At 39.8% G+C, this 14788-nt stretch overlaps 1 protein-coding gene across 1 annotated transcript in view; it reads left to right on the top strand.

The window, feature by feature from the left end:
* The first annotated feature begins 5593 nt into the window (after positions 1-5593).
* The window catches only part of DUSP19 (dual specificity phosphatase 19), a 16039-nt gene continuing 6844 nt past the window's right edge, over positions 5594-14788 (top strand). Inside the window, exons 1-2 of the mRNA XM_031064590.1 lie at positions 5594-5651; positions 7005-7056. Coding sequence (XP_030920450.1) covers positions 5594-5651; positions 7005-7056 — 110 coding nt within the window. The remainder of the gene's footprint in view (positions 5652-7004; positions 7057-14788) is intronic.

Genomic DNA, 14788 nt, shown 5'->3' on the forward strand with positions numbered 1-14788 from the left:
TTTTTTTTTTTTTTTTTTACTTAAACAACTTCATTTTTTTATTCAATCGACTCAATTTTTTCACTTAAACAACTTAAGTCCTGCTTGTTGGCCACAATAACTCCCTGCAGCTCCACAGCTTAGGAGCAGAGTGGCTGGAAATGGGCTCAGAGGAAAACTGGTCAGCAGCAGCTGAACCTGTGCCATGTGGTGAACCTGAGGCAGCCCAGGGGAGCAAGGAGGGCAGTGGCACCTGGCCCGTGTCAGAAATCGTGTGGCCAGCAGGGCCAGGGAAGCTGACATCCCTCTGTACTTGGTACTGGTGAGGCCACATCTCAAGCACTGTGGCCAGTTCTGGGCCCCTCAGCTCGGGAGAGATATTGAGGGACTGAAACTGGGCCAGGGAAGTTGGTGAAGCTTCTTGCTCATGTTCCTACAAGGAGCAGCTGAGGGAGCTGGAGTTGTTTAGTCTGGAGAAGAACAGACTCCAGAGGGACCTGAACACCCTCCAGGGAGGGGGGGAGCCAGTCTCTTCTGCCATGTCAGTGAGAGGATGAGAGGAAATGGCCTTCAGCTGAGACAGGGGACATTCAGATGAGACATTAGAAAACTTTTTTCACTCTTTGGGTGGACAGGCGTTGGAATAGGTTGCTTAGGGAGGTGGTGGAGTCACCAGGCCTGGAGATGTTTAAAAGGTATCCAGATCTGGCACTGGATGATGTGAGTTAGGAGTTACAGTGGCAGTGCTGAATTGGATCACATTAAAGGTCTATTCCAACCTTGATGATTCTATGATTTTTTTCTTACTTAACCATCTGAAATTAAGAACTGGGGCCCAGCAGAACACTGCACAGAGTAATGCAGACACACTGTCACTGCTGGCGCCCCTTGTTTTTTGAGGGCACTTCCACCAGAGCATCACACCCACCCTGGGAAGTGGGAAGAACCCAGGGATACCCATGGAGGTGCTGCCCCTCTGCCCCACTCATGGCTCACACCATCCCCCTAAGCTGTTGTTCTAGACCAACGTACAACAAATTCTGAGAAACAACATATCACCAGCTAGATGAGTCACATCACTGCTGGGGTTTTTTCACTTGAAGCACAGGAATTAAAAGGACATATTTTTAAAGAATGGTGAGATTTCTGTGCTGTGAATGTCAACAGCAGACCTCCAGGAGACCATCCCTTGTTGTGATGTCTTAGGAAGATGATTTCAGTGCCTGAGAGGCCAGCACAACCAGCTGGGATGCTGGGATCCCCAGACTAGGGAATGAGAGACAGGCTTAAGAATTAACCTTCTAATCTAATTTTTTTTTTATAGTGGCACCACCATCTGTGCCTTTTTTGCATATAAATACTTGTATTTAATTTTTCAGTTCACATTTTTGCATTAGAAATCAGAATTAGACTGTCTTCTAGAGATTTTAAACTAATCTATTTTAGAAAGCATAGAAATGAATGTGAGAAGCCTGAATGTAGTTAATTTGTTTCTGACTGACCTCTTCACTTTAGCAATTACAAGACAATTTATGATTCAGAATAAAACTAGGAAGCAAGAACCTAGAGTTCCAGTCTGAAGTCTGCTATTGATTCATCCATTGGCCTTTACCAGATGATTTAATTTCTTAGCTTTGTGTCCAAAAGTCAGGAGTACCTAGCAACAATGTTGTAAGGATTAATTAGGTTAGACCTGTTAGACCTGACTTTTCATTACTGGAGTCTATGGAAAACATCAGAAGTATTCAAATTGCTATTTAAATTGATAAAGCATAAAATGCTATGTGATTTAATTATATATCTATAGTAATATTCTACACAAAGCATCTGCCTTCCATCATAAATTATTTTTTTTAACTATCAAATGTAATATTTCTACTTGAAGCAAAGATGTTTCTCATGTAGTTGCACTGCAAAATACGAATCATAGAATGGTTTGGGTTGGAAGGGACCTTAAAGGTGATCTCATTCCAAACCCCTGCCATGGGCAGGGACACCTTCCACTAGAGCAGCAACTCTGTCCAGCCTGGCCTTGAACACTTCCAGGGATGGGGAATCCACAGCCTCTCTGAGCAGCCTGCTCCAGTGCCTCACCACTTCCACAGTAAAGAATTTCCCTCTAATATCTGATCTAAACTTATCCCCCTTCAGCTTAAAGCCATTTAAGAACAAATACTACTACTTTTTTTTGTTCCTCACCTACACACCTACAGCTAACACAAAAGCATCCCATTTTTAATTTCATGTTCATTATTTTTAGCCATACCATTTTTTAGCCATATTAGATGTTCTAGAAGTTTCAAACAGTAACAACCACAGAATTTGTAATTTGTATATAGCCAAGGAAGTGAAATGATGTCACTGAGCCAGTTAGTGAGTTTTTGTGTGTTATCTGAATTATCACTGTAATGTGGTTACACACAGACTTTTTAACAAAGCTCTTGGTCAATGTCAATGTATGTACTAAAGCACATCATAGTTTTGTCACCGATTTTAATGACAGCAGTATTAAGCCCCTGTTGTCATACTACTTTTGCTGCAATTTTATATAGAAACTACAGGAATACAGGTAGATTTTCCAGCAGGAAGATTTATTGCCTATTAAATGTCTGCACCACACATGCAGCATTCACCAATCTAACAGCAAGCATAACATGGAAATTCAAGTTTTGTCAGTAACAGAACAGCTCTTACAGGTGTGGCAAAATGAAATGAACAAGAGTAAGGCTAAGAATTATTTTTAAAACACACAACTTCTATTTGCTCAGTGATTTGTTAATGATTAAGATTTAAACAGCTTTCTATATTTATTCCAAAATACAAGTTTAGGGCAAGAAACAGCACTTCAGATTTGGGTCAAGCTCAGCTCTGGTTCTTTTAAAGTAAATTCTCTGTTCAGTACAGACTTTAATTTGCTAATCACTATAGGGCTTTCAGACAGGAATGAAAATCATAAAATTATTTGGCTTGGAAGGGACCCTAAAGATCATCATGTTCCAAGCCCCTGCCACGGGCAGCAAACACCTTCCACTAGATGAGGTTGCCCAGAGCTCCATCCACCCTGGCCTTGAACACCCTAGGGATAGGGCATCCACAGCCTCTTTGGGCAGACTGTGTTATTACATTTGTATTTTTAATTTTCCTAGTAAAAAAACTGTTATTCCTACTCCTATATCTTTGCCTGAGAGCCCATTAATTTCAAATTTATCATAACTTGGAAGGAGTTTACATTTTCCATTTCAAGGGAGGCTCCCGCCTTCCTTAGCAGACACCTGGCTTTTCAAACCAAGACAGCTGCAGGGCTTCTGTTAGGCCTTCAAGTTTAACTATCTTTGTGTACCTACAGAGCCTCTTCTGGCAGGCATGCAAAAGCTCCAGGGCTCTGATCTACTTTCTACAGCCTATGGTACACTTCTGTCCTAGATAAATGGGGTAGCATGAGTGGTTACAGTTCTAAATGTACAAAAATAACCTATTAGAGGTTACTTTGTCTTCTCCCTTTCTGTCATGGGAGCCCAGGGGAATAGCAAGTCCCTCTTTAAATACAATAGGTTTTACAATCCATCCATTAAAGACTTAAAAAAAAAAATCCCTGCCCAAACTTACCTTAAAGAGCAGAAAATTCAAATCAAGGAACATCCAAAGAATGAAGGGGTTTCCCCCATTCTAGGAATCACATTTACCAGTCAGTGGGGATCTTTCTTTAAAACAAGATATTAATACAAGTTAGAGGTTTAACACATGACAAGAGTGCAATGGTAGATTTTTGTAGATAAAATGTGTGTTAAAAACCAAGCTAGTGGAGAAGAATGACATGACTACCACCCAAATTGTCACACCTATGATCAAGCTGGGGAAAAGGTTGAAAAACCACTACAGTTTTCTTCCACATTTCCATCTGCAATTTTTTTTTCCATTTGACAAAGAAATACGGATTTTTTGAGGGTGTAAAAACCCCTAGTTGTTTCACACAGCACATAAATATACAACTTGTACCAGAGCTGGAATATGATATGACAAAAGTCTATCCCAATATGCTGTGGGAAACCCTGTGTGTGGAGAAAGGTAGAAGGACAGGACAAGGCTGTGAACACTAAGGAGTGTTCAAATAACTACTGCAAATAAGTGCAGCTAAGAACTGAAGTTCAGTGGTTATTAAGATTGCCACAATAAAAAATTGCGTGCAGCCATCAAGGACACAAAATCATGTGGGATGAATCTGCATCTTAACTTTAGCTATTTAAGTAGCCTAGTTTGAGTTCTTCCTTGAAATAAAATGCAGAAAATTTTGCTTTTAGGGAAACCTGATACAGTAATTTTCCTACAGGAAGCATGAGTACTTAAAAAGTACTTGTTTCCTAATGATTTGCTCTCTAGGTAAACAGTGCATGACTTCCTTTGCTGAAGCAGAGGACTAGATATCAATTTCCTTGTATAGATGAATCAAGTAACTTGTATTTTGTGTATTTAAAATTTGTTTTTTCAACATAAGTACTACTGTTAAGAGTTATAAAGCAGAGTGTGAAATAAAGCCACAATTTTAAGGATTTCTAACAGGTAATGAAACCATTAATGAGAAGATCTGTATCAATCATTACCAGTGGATCTCCTTACACAGATTAGTTATATTGCATCTAGAACTTTCCACATACATTTTTTAGTGATAAAATGTTCAGGGTTTTGCTGGTGTTGTTGAAGTTGTTGTTGTAAGGTTTAGCTATTTTTAATCTTTTTAAGGATATTAATAGCATAAATACCTTTTAACATGGTTGAAAAAAAGTTTGGCTTATAGACATAACTCATTTTATATATTTATATATATATATCTTCCAGGCTTGTTTTGTTTTCCCTGCAATATTTTTTTGACATTGATCATGAAATTGTTAATGATGAAGCAAGTGCTACTCACACAAAATAATCATGTTTAACCCAGAAAAATCTTCTCCCTTCATAATGTTCGTGTCAAAAGTAGTCTCTTGTTTATCTTGCTGAATTAACAAGGAATTAACAAGGAATGCCATTAGCAAAGTAGCATCAGAGATTTTATCTGCTTCAATTAATGAAGCTCATTGTTTAGAGTTGGACAGAAAACAGCCATTACATCTTATAAAAAATTGTGAAGTTTTAATATTAAGATGAAGCCAAGAACACTCAGTGCTGGTCACAAAGAGTCATTGACTGGTACTCCAAATACTAGATGGCCTTTTTGGTAGGACATTCATCCTGTCAATCAAACTTGAATGGAAATGAAATGGAAATCTTCAACACTTGAGAACTGTTCTTCAATGAGCTTTAGGTGATTTTGAAATTGTGGTTAAGAATGTGGCATGGAAAAGGAAGAAAGGACTTGTTTTTACAAGACAGTCCCAAAGGAAAGAAATCTTCCTAATTAAGATGTTAACAAGATAGTAAATTAACTACATCAAATCTATTCATAATGACATTCAAATCTAGTTTTCAACCATTAGTTTAAGTCTAAATGATATACAAGTTTTTTCTAAAGTAAATCAGAAAACATGGCTACATCGTCCTGAGCCTCATTTATGGTCTAAACATAGAAACTAATTTAATATAAAATAAAATAATGAATCAATTACTTTAATAGGCAATCAGAATGGAAACTTTTGATTCCTTTATCACTACTTTTACTTTAAAAGTAGTGATAAAGGAAGGTAAACTCAGGAATAGCTTTTGAGTTTAAGCAAAATGCTTTTGTACATTTTTTACTGAAATACCCAAAGAGAAAATATGATTAAAAATCCCCTGAGCTTTCAGTCTGTCTTGTTATTGAAGAAAAAAAGAATTAAACACATTAAAGAGACCAATAAGCAATCAGAATGGAAACTTCTGGCTGCTTTAAAAGTAGTGATAAAGGAGCACTAAAAGCTTAGGAACAGCTTTTAAGTTCAAGCAGAATGCTTCTGTACATTTTTTTCTGAAATATCCAAAGAGAAAATATTATTTAAAAAAACCTGAGCTTTCAGTCTGTCTTATTATTGAAGAAAAAAGAATTAAACACATTAAAGAGACAGTTTAGGTCAACCGGGGTCATTCTTTGACTCTGGAGTATACCACCAAAAAAAACCAACCAACCAACCAACCAACCAAAAAAAAACCAAACTTTTTTTTTTTGAGTGTGCCTATGTGGGTATATTCCATGATGCCCCCTCTTTTTCTAGAAAAGTCTAAATTAGCAGTTTTCTTCTTTTTGAAGCCCTGGTTTTCAAATAATTTCAGCTATCCTTCAAATGTTGATGCATCTGTCTCAGTCCTCATAGCAAAGAAAAAAAAAACCAAAAGTACCATTTTCTTTGCTGACACATGTAATACCTCATCAGAAACTTGGATAACATCATTTTTCCCATCCACACTATTTACAAGTTCACTTTACTCTCGCACCTGCAATTTGCATTCTCTCCCACTTAACAGATGTAGCCTCTGGAGTCATGGCTTTATGTAAATAAAATATGATTGTAGGGAATTTAACTTCTTTAGGCTGATCTTACTAATTTTTATTATTCACTTGACCAGAAGGAAAATAAAAACCTAAGAATCTGGGCAGATTAAAAGCCCATCAAGTCCAGTATCCTGTGTCTCTATCCTAGGCCAAAGAATGGAGTGCTGAGGAAGAACATCAGGATGAGCACATAGCACTGCTTCTGCAGAGTGCACTCTCACACCCCAATAGCTGCAACTCAGGGACTTTGTGAGCTAGAAACACTGTCTTGCATTTAATACCTGTTGATCTACTTCTCTTTCATGAATGTGGCAGAAATCTGAACCTGTGCAAACATTTGGGGTCCTGCAGCAAAGGCTTGCTTAGCTTAACTGCGCCTTGTACACGGGAATTTAACGGAATAACATAGGTCATGTCCTGCCTCAATATTTTGAGAGAAAAATGAAAGTTAGGGCTCTCCTTGTGAGTAGAATGGAGGTTATAAGGCAGCTCTGGGCTGGTTAGGGCAAACTATAGACACAGAAAGAGACAGGGCTTGGAAAGCTTAATTTTCCTTCCCTTCCTTCAGGGAACTGCTTCGAGCACACAAATACCAAGTACAAGGCAATGTTAGTGATATGGTAAGGCAAAAAAGAGTATGAAGAGGAATAGCATTTTCCAGTATTTTTTTTCAGAATGTAGGATTCTGTGTTCATGCATGTTCCACTTCATCTTTACCCTACTTATAGAAGGATCTCTTCATGATGAACAGTAAGAGCAGGTACTACTTACAAGCTTAACTACACTAATCTATAGAATAATTTTCCTACTCTATTTGCTGTTTTATGATCCTGACTAGAATTTATAATGGTTTCCTTCCTGAACTCTGTGAGACAAAAAAACCTTGCTATGCTTCCTGGCACAAATGGTAACATTAATATTTTATTAGGCCTGTGGAAGCTACACATTAACAAAAGCTATACATAAGATGCTACAAGAACTCTGAAATAAAATTTGATTTTTACCTTCTTTCATTTTAATTTTTGAGGCTTGGCATTTGCAGCAACAGAAATTTTTGTGGATTTTTTTAAAGAAGCTCTCCTGTCTTTGAATGACCACTGAAACAAACCTGTAGAGAAAGAGAAAGGTTGTGAGACAGATTAATTGCATTTTTGCAGTAGACTGTTAAAAGCTGGGGTAAAAAAATGGATATTTGAGTATTCTGGCAAAAAAAATCCCAACAAATTAAGAGCAGTCATAATAACCACTGAAAAACCATAATCTTTTCCTTCACATCTGCCACCTAAAATAGAGAAAGAAAACCACATTTCATGTTTCAAAGGACTTAAAAGCATTACAGAAACTCACATTAACATCCCTCAAAGAAGAGCTCAGATTTTCTTATTTCATTTTGAGAGTCCTGACTCTCAAAGGCCTTTTTCAGGTTTAAGTGCAAGGCTAATTTCTCTTAAGTTGGTTTTTCTGAAGTGAAGGTATACATAAAAGGAAATAACACACAAATGGTAGAGAAAAAATGCCTTAGTGACTGATGGTCTGTGCTAACTGCATAGTTACTCATCACTTCTTTGCAGAGCAACCAGCCTGAATAGAAGGTGTTTCATACACATGCATTTTTGTTAAAAAGTTATTGTAGTCTCTTGATATTGCTCCTTTCCCTGATTAACTTTGCCTAACTCCTACTGAGCTGACAGACTTGGTTTTACACCAAGCTACATGAACAACATATATATACGTGTGTATGTGTATATATCTTTGTCTACTTTTGCTAACACATGACTGCAGAGAAGCAAGTTCAAATCCACCCGGAGAACAGAAACCTGGGCACAAATGGGAGTGACATTCAAATCCTACTTATGTAACACAGTCACAAGTACTGCCAGATCTTCCTCATACCAGTCCCCAGGGGTACTCCCTTTGGCTACTAAATATTTCAGTCCCTGTTTCTCAGTGCTCTTCATTAAGTACAATCCCTGACACACATCTTTAGATCAGTGAACCTGTCTGCTCATTCATATGGATTGCTCACAAAGTGTGGTGACAGCAGAGAGGAATGCCCTGGTGTTTGTAGGGCCATGCCTTTGGCCTTCGGCATGACTTTGCTTCTGAGGAGGTTTCCCTGCAGCAATTTAACAAGATATGCCAGTGGAAACACCACTGGCTCAGCATAGCTCCACAGAAACCAGCAAATTATGCTGCTTGAAATAAAATATTAAACAAGGAGCAGCTGCCTACCCTTCAGGCCAGGGATAAAAGGCAGTGTTTGAAAAAGGTTCACAGACTTAATAATATTATTAAGAGGAATCATTGGGCCTCTGTTTGCCATCTTTAGCAGTCTGGACTGGGCTTCCATATTACACCTTATCAGAGTTAGATCACCAACTCAGTCCCCTAAACTCCAAAGAGCTGAGGAACTGGCTGTGTTTCTGGGCTTGACCATGATGCATCCTCTGTTCTTACCTAACACACTGCATAGATAAAGCTGGTCAAGAAGGATGAAGCATACATCAGCAGCATGGCTTTAATGGATGCTTTGATTTGTATGCCAAAGGAATATAGGAAGAAATTATATGTAAATGTGTGCTTAGGATATATACTTCCCCTTACAGTGGAAAGTCCTCTGCAGCAGTACAGTTATGAAGAAACAAAGCACAAAAATACGTACAGATGACTCCCAGCACCTCTGGCTTCACCCTATTCCCACACAAGTAACTGCACTTTGTGTGGCCAATAGGGTCTAGCACTTCCAATGTGTTACAAACTGGCAGATGCAGAAATACAGAACAAAAAATAACACCTTCCAGCAAAGCTTGGCTCACTAACAACCAGGTCACAGTATGTGTGTAACTGCAGCACTTTGGGGAGGAATGACCTGTTAGCTCTCTGTACACAGCCTTCAACATGGTCCTGCTTCCCATTTAGTCCAACTACTACAGCAACACATTTAAAATGCTATATACCTAATCTGCCCCTGCCTTCACCCCTTAATCCTGCCATCCTAGGAAAAACCCCCAAAAGCCACAGTAATTGGCAAACTTAAAATTCCTTAGGCTTTCACAATTGACCTCAGCAATTAACTCAGTACACAAAACTGAGAAACCTTGTGGACTTTTCACTCTTCACTATATTAAGTTCTGAAAGAGGCTTTACTAATTCATTCTTCCTCATAAAATAACATTTCAAGATTTTGTCTGAACTTCACTAGCTTTTTAAAGTCTCATTTTCTAGTCAGGATTCCACTTATGATAGATCTTCCAGGCATGTTATTGGATATGAGAGCAAAGGAGTTAATACCTGCATCCTCATTCAGAATGTGGGACAAAGGCACACAACCAGGCTGGAAAAGAGGACCAATCACTCACCATCAGCATTGCTGAGACTCTATTTTTCTTCCAAAATATTCCTTCCCTACTAGATACTAGCAAGCCTAAAGGAGGAAAAACAGACTGATGAGAAGAAAGAAGTGGTTGTCTCTCAGCCAAAACCTCTCCACATGAAGGAAATGGCATGGAGCAGAAATATATGCCACTGAAGGGAAATGGGAGCAGGTTATAGTACATGGCAGGATGGCTGGAGTATCTTACCCTATTGCTCAGGGTGTGAATTATGCTGAGCTTGTGACTCCTAACTGCTTCAGAAAGGGAAAAGCCAGCAGGAGTTTGTCACAGCACATGTCACAGCACATACAGCAGTTGAGACAGCCACCATACACAGAGAATCACCACACAATTTCAGAAAGCTTCAACCCATACAGAATAACACCTTACCACCTCAGAAGGCTGCAAGCATCTCCCCTTCTTGTTCCTCAGCCCAGCCTTTTATCCCCCTCCTGTTGATGCACTGCACCTGTGTGCCCTCTGTTCCCTTTGGTGGTTGGTCAGTGCCCCTGGGCACTCCATGGCTGTTCCCTTCAATAGCATTCACCTGTCCTGCACAGCTGTGCCCACTGGGGATGAGGCTGGGCCCAGCCCCACTCCCAGTCATCACAATCTGTGTGCCTACAGGAGTAGGCATCATGTCTTGACAGCTTTGCAAAGCTGAAACCAAGATTCTGCTCCAGCTAAGGGTCTCCAGGTTGCGTAGGAGACAGCATACTGTAATGCATGAAGCACGTACACTCAGAAGGGTTTAAGTGTGTTTTGGCACAAATGATGGTGAAATAGTCCCCCTGCAGGAGCCTACTCCCTCCCAAGTCATCATGGACAGGAGCTGCCTGTCCCAAGGGGTCCATGTACCACAAAGTGCTTTGATAAAAGTCTGACATATGCACTGCAATTTAAGCTTTAAATTACACTTTGCACTTGTGTCAAGTATGAGATCAACTCTCCTGAATACCATCATCCCCAAATAGCAAAATGCACTTCCAAAAAGGCTTATTAGAACTTCATACAATGGCATTATTATTTCCCTCTCTCTGTTTTAAATACCTCCTCATGCATTTCACTGTCACACTTGCATTTCTCATCACCACGCTACATTCATGATTCACAGTCATCCAGTCACCAACTGGTGCACAGAGTTATTTCCAACTTCTCTGTTATTTTCAACCACAGAACACAGAGTCTGAAGCAGAGGCATTATTAGAGTTAGATATTAGCTCACAATAGTTTGATTTTCTCCCCTATTTCTCCTACTCTTCAAAGTCATCTGGTAAATGCAGGTTGAAAGGTGATGTAATTAGTGTATTAATTAGGGTTCAGTTCTCCACTTAGCTTGTAAATTACAACCTAAGAATCAACTGTCAATTTTCAGTGCCGTTTACAATCTAGCTCAACCCTCTGGCATATGCATCTTTCGGAGAGCAAGGCTGGTTTTTCAAAGTCAGCTATCTGGAATGTCTGGTTATCACTTTTCAGATGGAAGCCAGCTCTTTTGCATCAATAAGTACAGGCAGTACCTAGACAAAAATAATAGTGGAAGGAAATAGATACAGTGATGTGCTGCCTTATGAGCTCTTTGAATATGTACAAGCTGCTTTTTGTAATAATTAGTAATTACAGTACACATTTCTTACTGTATACCCATAGAACGGGTTCTGCTGAATTTCTTGAGAGACAAAACAGAAGAATCATAACATTAAAAATGACTTTACTGCATTTGCATTGATATGTAGCTTATTCAAAACCTGAAGATCCAGAAATACCATAAATACTTTCAGCCAAGGAAGCAGAGAAAGCATCCAGCTCCTGCCACACCTTTAAAGAAATCTTCTACTCTCAGCAAAACATGCAAGATGAATAGAGGAAATCATCTGTGAACTGAAATCCCAGTTTAAAACTCTAATTCACAATTATCTTCCATCCTGTAATGAACAGTATTAACATCTGGACATCATCATGTCAAAGCAGAAAATGCCTGCTTTATAAGAAATAGCATCTCTGAATATTCAAGCTATATCAAATGCTTATGACACGAGTGGACACACTAAATAATAAGATAATAATTCTGCATATAAACATCTTCAGCGTGTTTGGATTTCAGAGAGAAAAGAGCAGCACAGATTTTTTTTGTCCAGTAGGGACCCCTGGTGTTTAAGGCAGCTATAACAAGGATCAACATCCCTAGCAGAAAATGAATTTATTACTGTGGAGTCAGCTGCCTTTCTGCATCCACACCTATTGCATTTTCCTCCTTTGAGATCAAGGAACAATACCTAGCTGTATTATTAAGTTCAATTGCAAGTGTCTTACAGATTTTTCTTAGTCTTGCAAAAGCTTACACAGCACACCCCATACTCATATGGACAGGAAGCTGGCTGCAAAGCACCTGGTTATTCTAAGGGGAGGATGCTGGGGCTTGTCTGCAAGCAAATTTTACTAAGGCTTGCAAATTTCCTGACACAAGGCTGAATCACCCCAAACTGGGCCAAGAGATGCTTCTGAGACAAAGTCCAAGAAATTGGTATTTGCTCTATTCAGTGCACTGGGTGGTGGAGATCACTGGTCCTAACAGTGCACACCTGGGCACACAGCAAATCACAATATATGGATACATTCATAGTTTTCCTTAGAAAAGGTTTTTCTAAGAAAAAAACTATTCTTAATTAGAATATTTCTTAATTACAATACACTATAAGCGTTTCTTGGTCTATCAGCTTTTGCTGCACTATGTTGTAAATGCCCTAAAGTTAATAACCTAGAATTACCCCTTGTGGGTCTTACTACAATGCATCTTTGATAGTTCTATTTCTCCAAAGTATCTAGTATTATTTGTAAGGCCACTCTTTGAAACTTGTTTCTAGTTCTATTTCTCTCTTAACAATGTCTGTCCTATTCCATGGCATTTCTAAGTCAGCATTTCTTATCTCCAGGTTTGCATACAGATGCACACTGTGTGAGAATTTTCTATAAATCCACTTTCCACAGTTATGCAAATCCTTTCCTAAAACTCATCACTATCATTAACATACATGAGGTGCAGGTGCAGTGCATCCTGACGGTGGCACTGAGGAAGGCTCCGTGTCTTCCTCAGAGGTCTCCTGATGAAGGCTGGATGTCTTCATCACTGTGCCCTTTTCACCTTTCTCCTTTAGGCATGTGCAGTCTCTTGTTAGCTGTTTTATTGATTTCCTCACTGGAAAAACTTGCTTGAAACTTGCTTGCAAGGTTTTAGCAAGTTTTGGCCTTCATTTTTTGCAAGTATTGTTCCCTATTTCTTGCCAAGTTTCATCTAGCTTCTACATTGGTTACAATGCTTCTTGTTCTTGCCCAAGTATGCCTGGGCATGATGCTTTTAACCCTTTCAAAGCTCTCTGTATTCTTGCAAGATACCCTAATATCCTTGTCTTTCACAGAGGCAGCTACAGAGAGCCAATACAGCTTGAAAACAGCCATGAAATTCTATGTAATTGCTGGCTTGGGCCACAGACCTAAAGCTCTCCATCACTTCCTTCGTGGTCAACTTCATCAAAATAACTGATAAGACATTAACAAAGAACAAATTAATCAACTTCTGCATCATTATTGTTTTAAGATAACTGCTATGAAGCACAGTCCACTTGTAGCCATGGGGAGCAAAGACCCTATACCTCTGAATGAGATCCCTTTATTGCCAGAAATCAACCCCTGTTTATGCTCTTAATTTCCACCAGACACAACCCAAACCAAACAGAGGCCTAACAGAACTGAACAGAAAGAGGGAACCTGTTGGCTGGCTCAGCTGCAGTGCTGCTGTCCACATATCCTACCACCCCATCAGCTGCAGATAGTGTGTGGGTACTCTGCCTTTTTTAGATTACCTTGATTTTATATCTCATTCCTGTTAGAAAACTGCCTCTGGCATTCCCAGAAATAACTCATGCTCTTGCAGTTCCTAACAGCATTCTCTGCTTCTCGAATTGCCAAGGCATTTGTAGACCTCTTTACATGGCTGCCTTTGGTCTGTGCTGCATTCTGGGGCACTACCAGGAGGATCTTCTCAGAGTCATGATATCCCTCCAGGATAAGTTTGAGGAATAATACAAGAGGAGAAGTACTGTAGTAGTATCTTCTTATTCTATAAGCAAGCACAGAGGATTGTTAGCAAACTGAAATGTATTTCTGGCAGGATTTAAGTTAAGAGTATTAGCATCTCACTTCACATACGAAAGTTTCACACACTTATGTAAGCTTCCACTATCTGAAGTGACCTACAAGGAAGAGGAGTCTTCACCACGAACCTCAGTGATAGGACAAGAACAGGTTCAAAATGAAAGAGGGGAAATGGATATCTGGAAGAAATTCTTTACTGTGGGCTGGCTCGGCCCTGGAACAGGTTACCCAGAGAAGCTGCGGATTCCCCATCTCTGGAAGCGCTGAAAGCCAAGATGGGGCTTGGAACAACCTGGTCTAATGCAAGGTGTCCATGCACACGGCAGGGGGCTTGGAATGAGATGGTCTTTAAGGTCCCTTCCAACTCAAACCATGCTGTGATTCTCTGACTATGTACCAGCTGTGGAACATTGCAAATGGTACACTACAGAGAATACAAAAAAACACGGGCATTAAGTCGTTTGGGAATAAGGGAAGCAGCCTCACCTTGTCTCCCTTCTCTTCATTTTGCATCTTTGGTAAACATAAGAAACTGATTTTCTTTAGTATTTGGTCACTAGTCAAATGACTGCGAGGAACAAAATAAACCCTATATATATATATTTAACTCTCATATTTCCCATTTAGCTCTTTCCGATGTTTTCCCACGCTTCCCGACAAGCAGGTCCCACTTAGAGCCTGACAGGCGCTGCTGCATGGCCTGCAAAGATGCCTTTTCTATTTAAAGGCTCCTTCAGTTACGACAGGACGGCCCGGGGGGGCCGAGGCACCCGAGGCACCGCGGTACCGCCCCCGGGGCCGCGTCACGGCCGGCGCGGCGCGGCGC

The sequence above is a fragment of the Geospiza fortis genome, unplaced genomic scaffold, assembly GCF_000277835.1.
Source record: "Geospiza fortis unplaced genomic scaffold, GeoFor_1.0 scaffold706, whole genome shotgun sequence".
Classification (NCBI taxonomy): Eukaryota; Metazoa; Chordata; class Aves; order Passeriformes; family Thraupidae; genus Geospiza; species Geospiza fortis.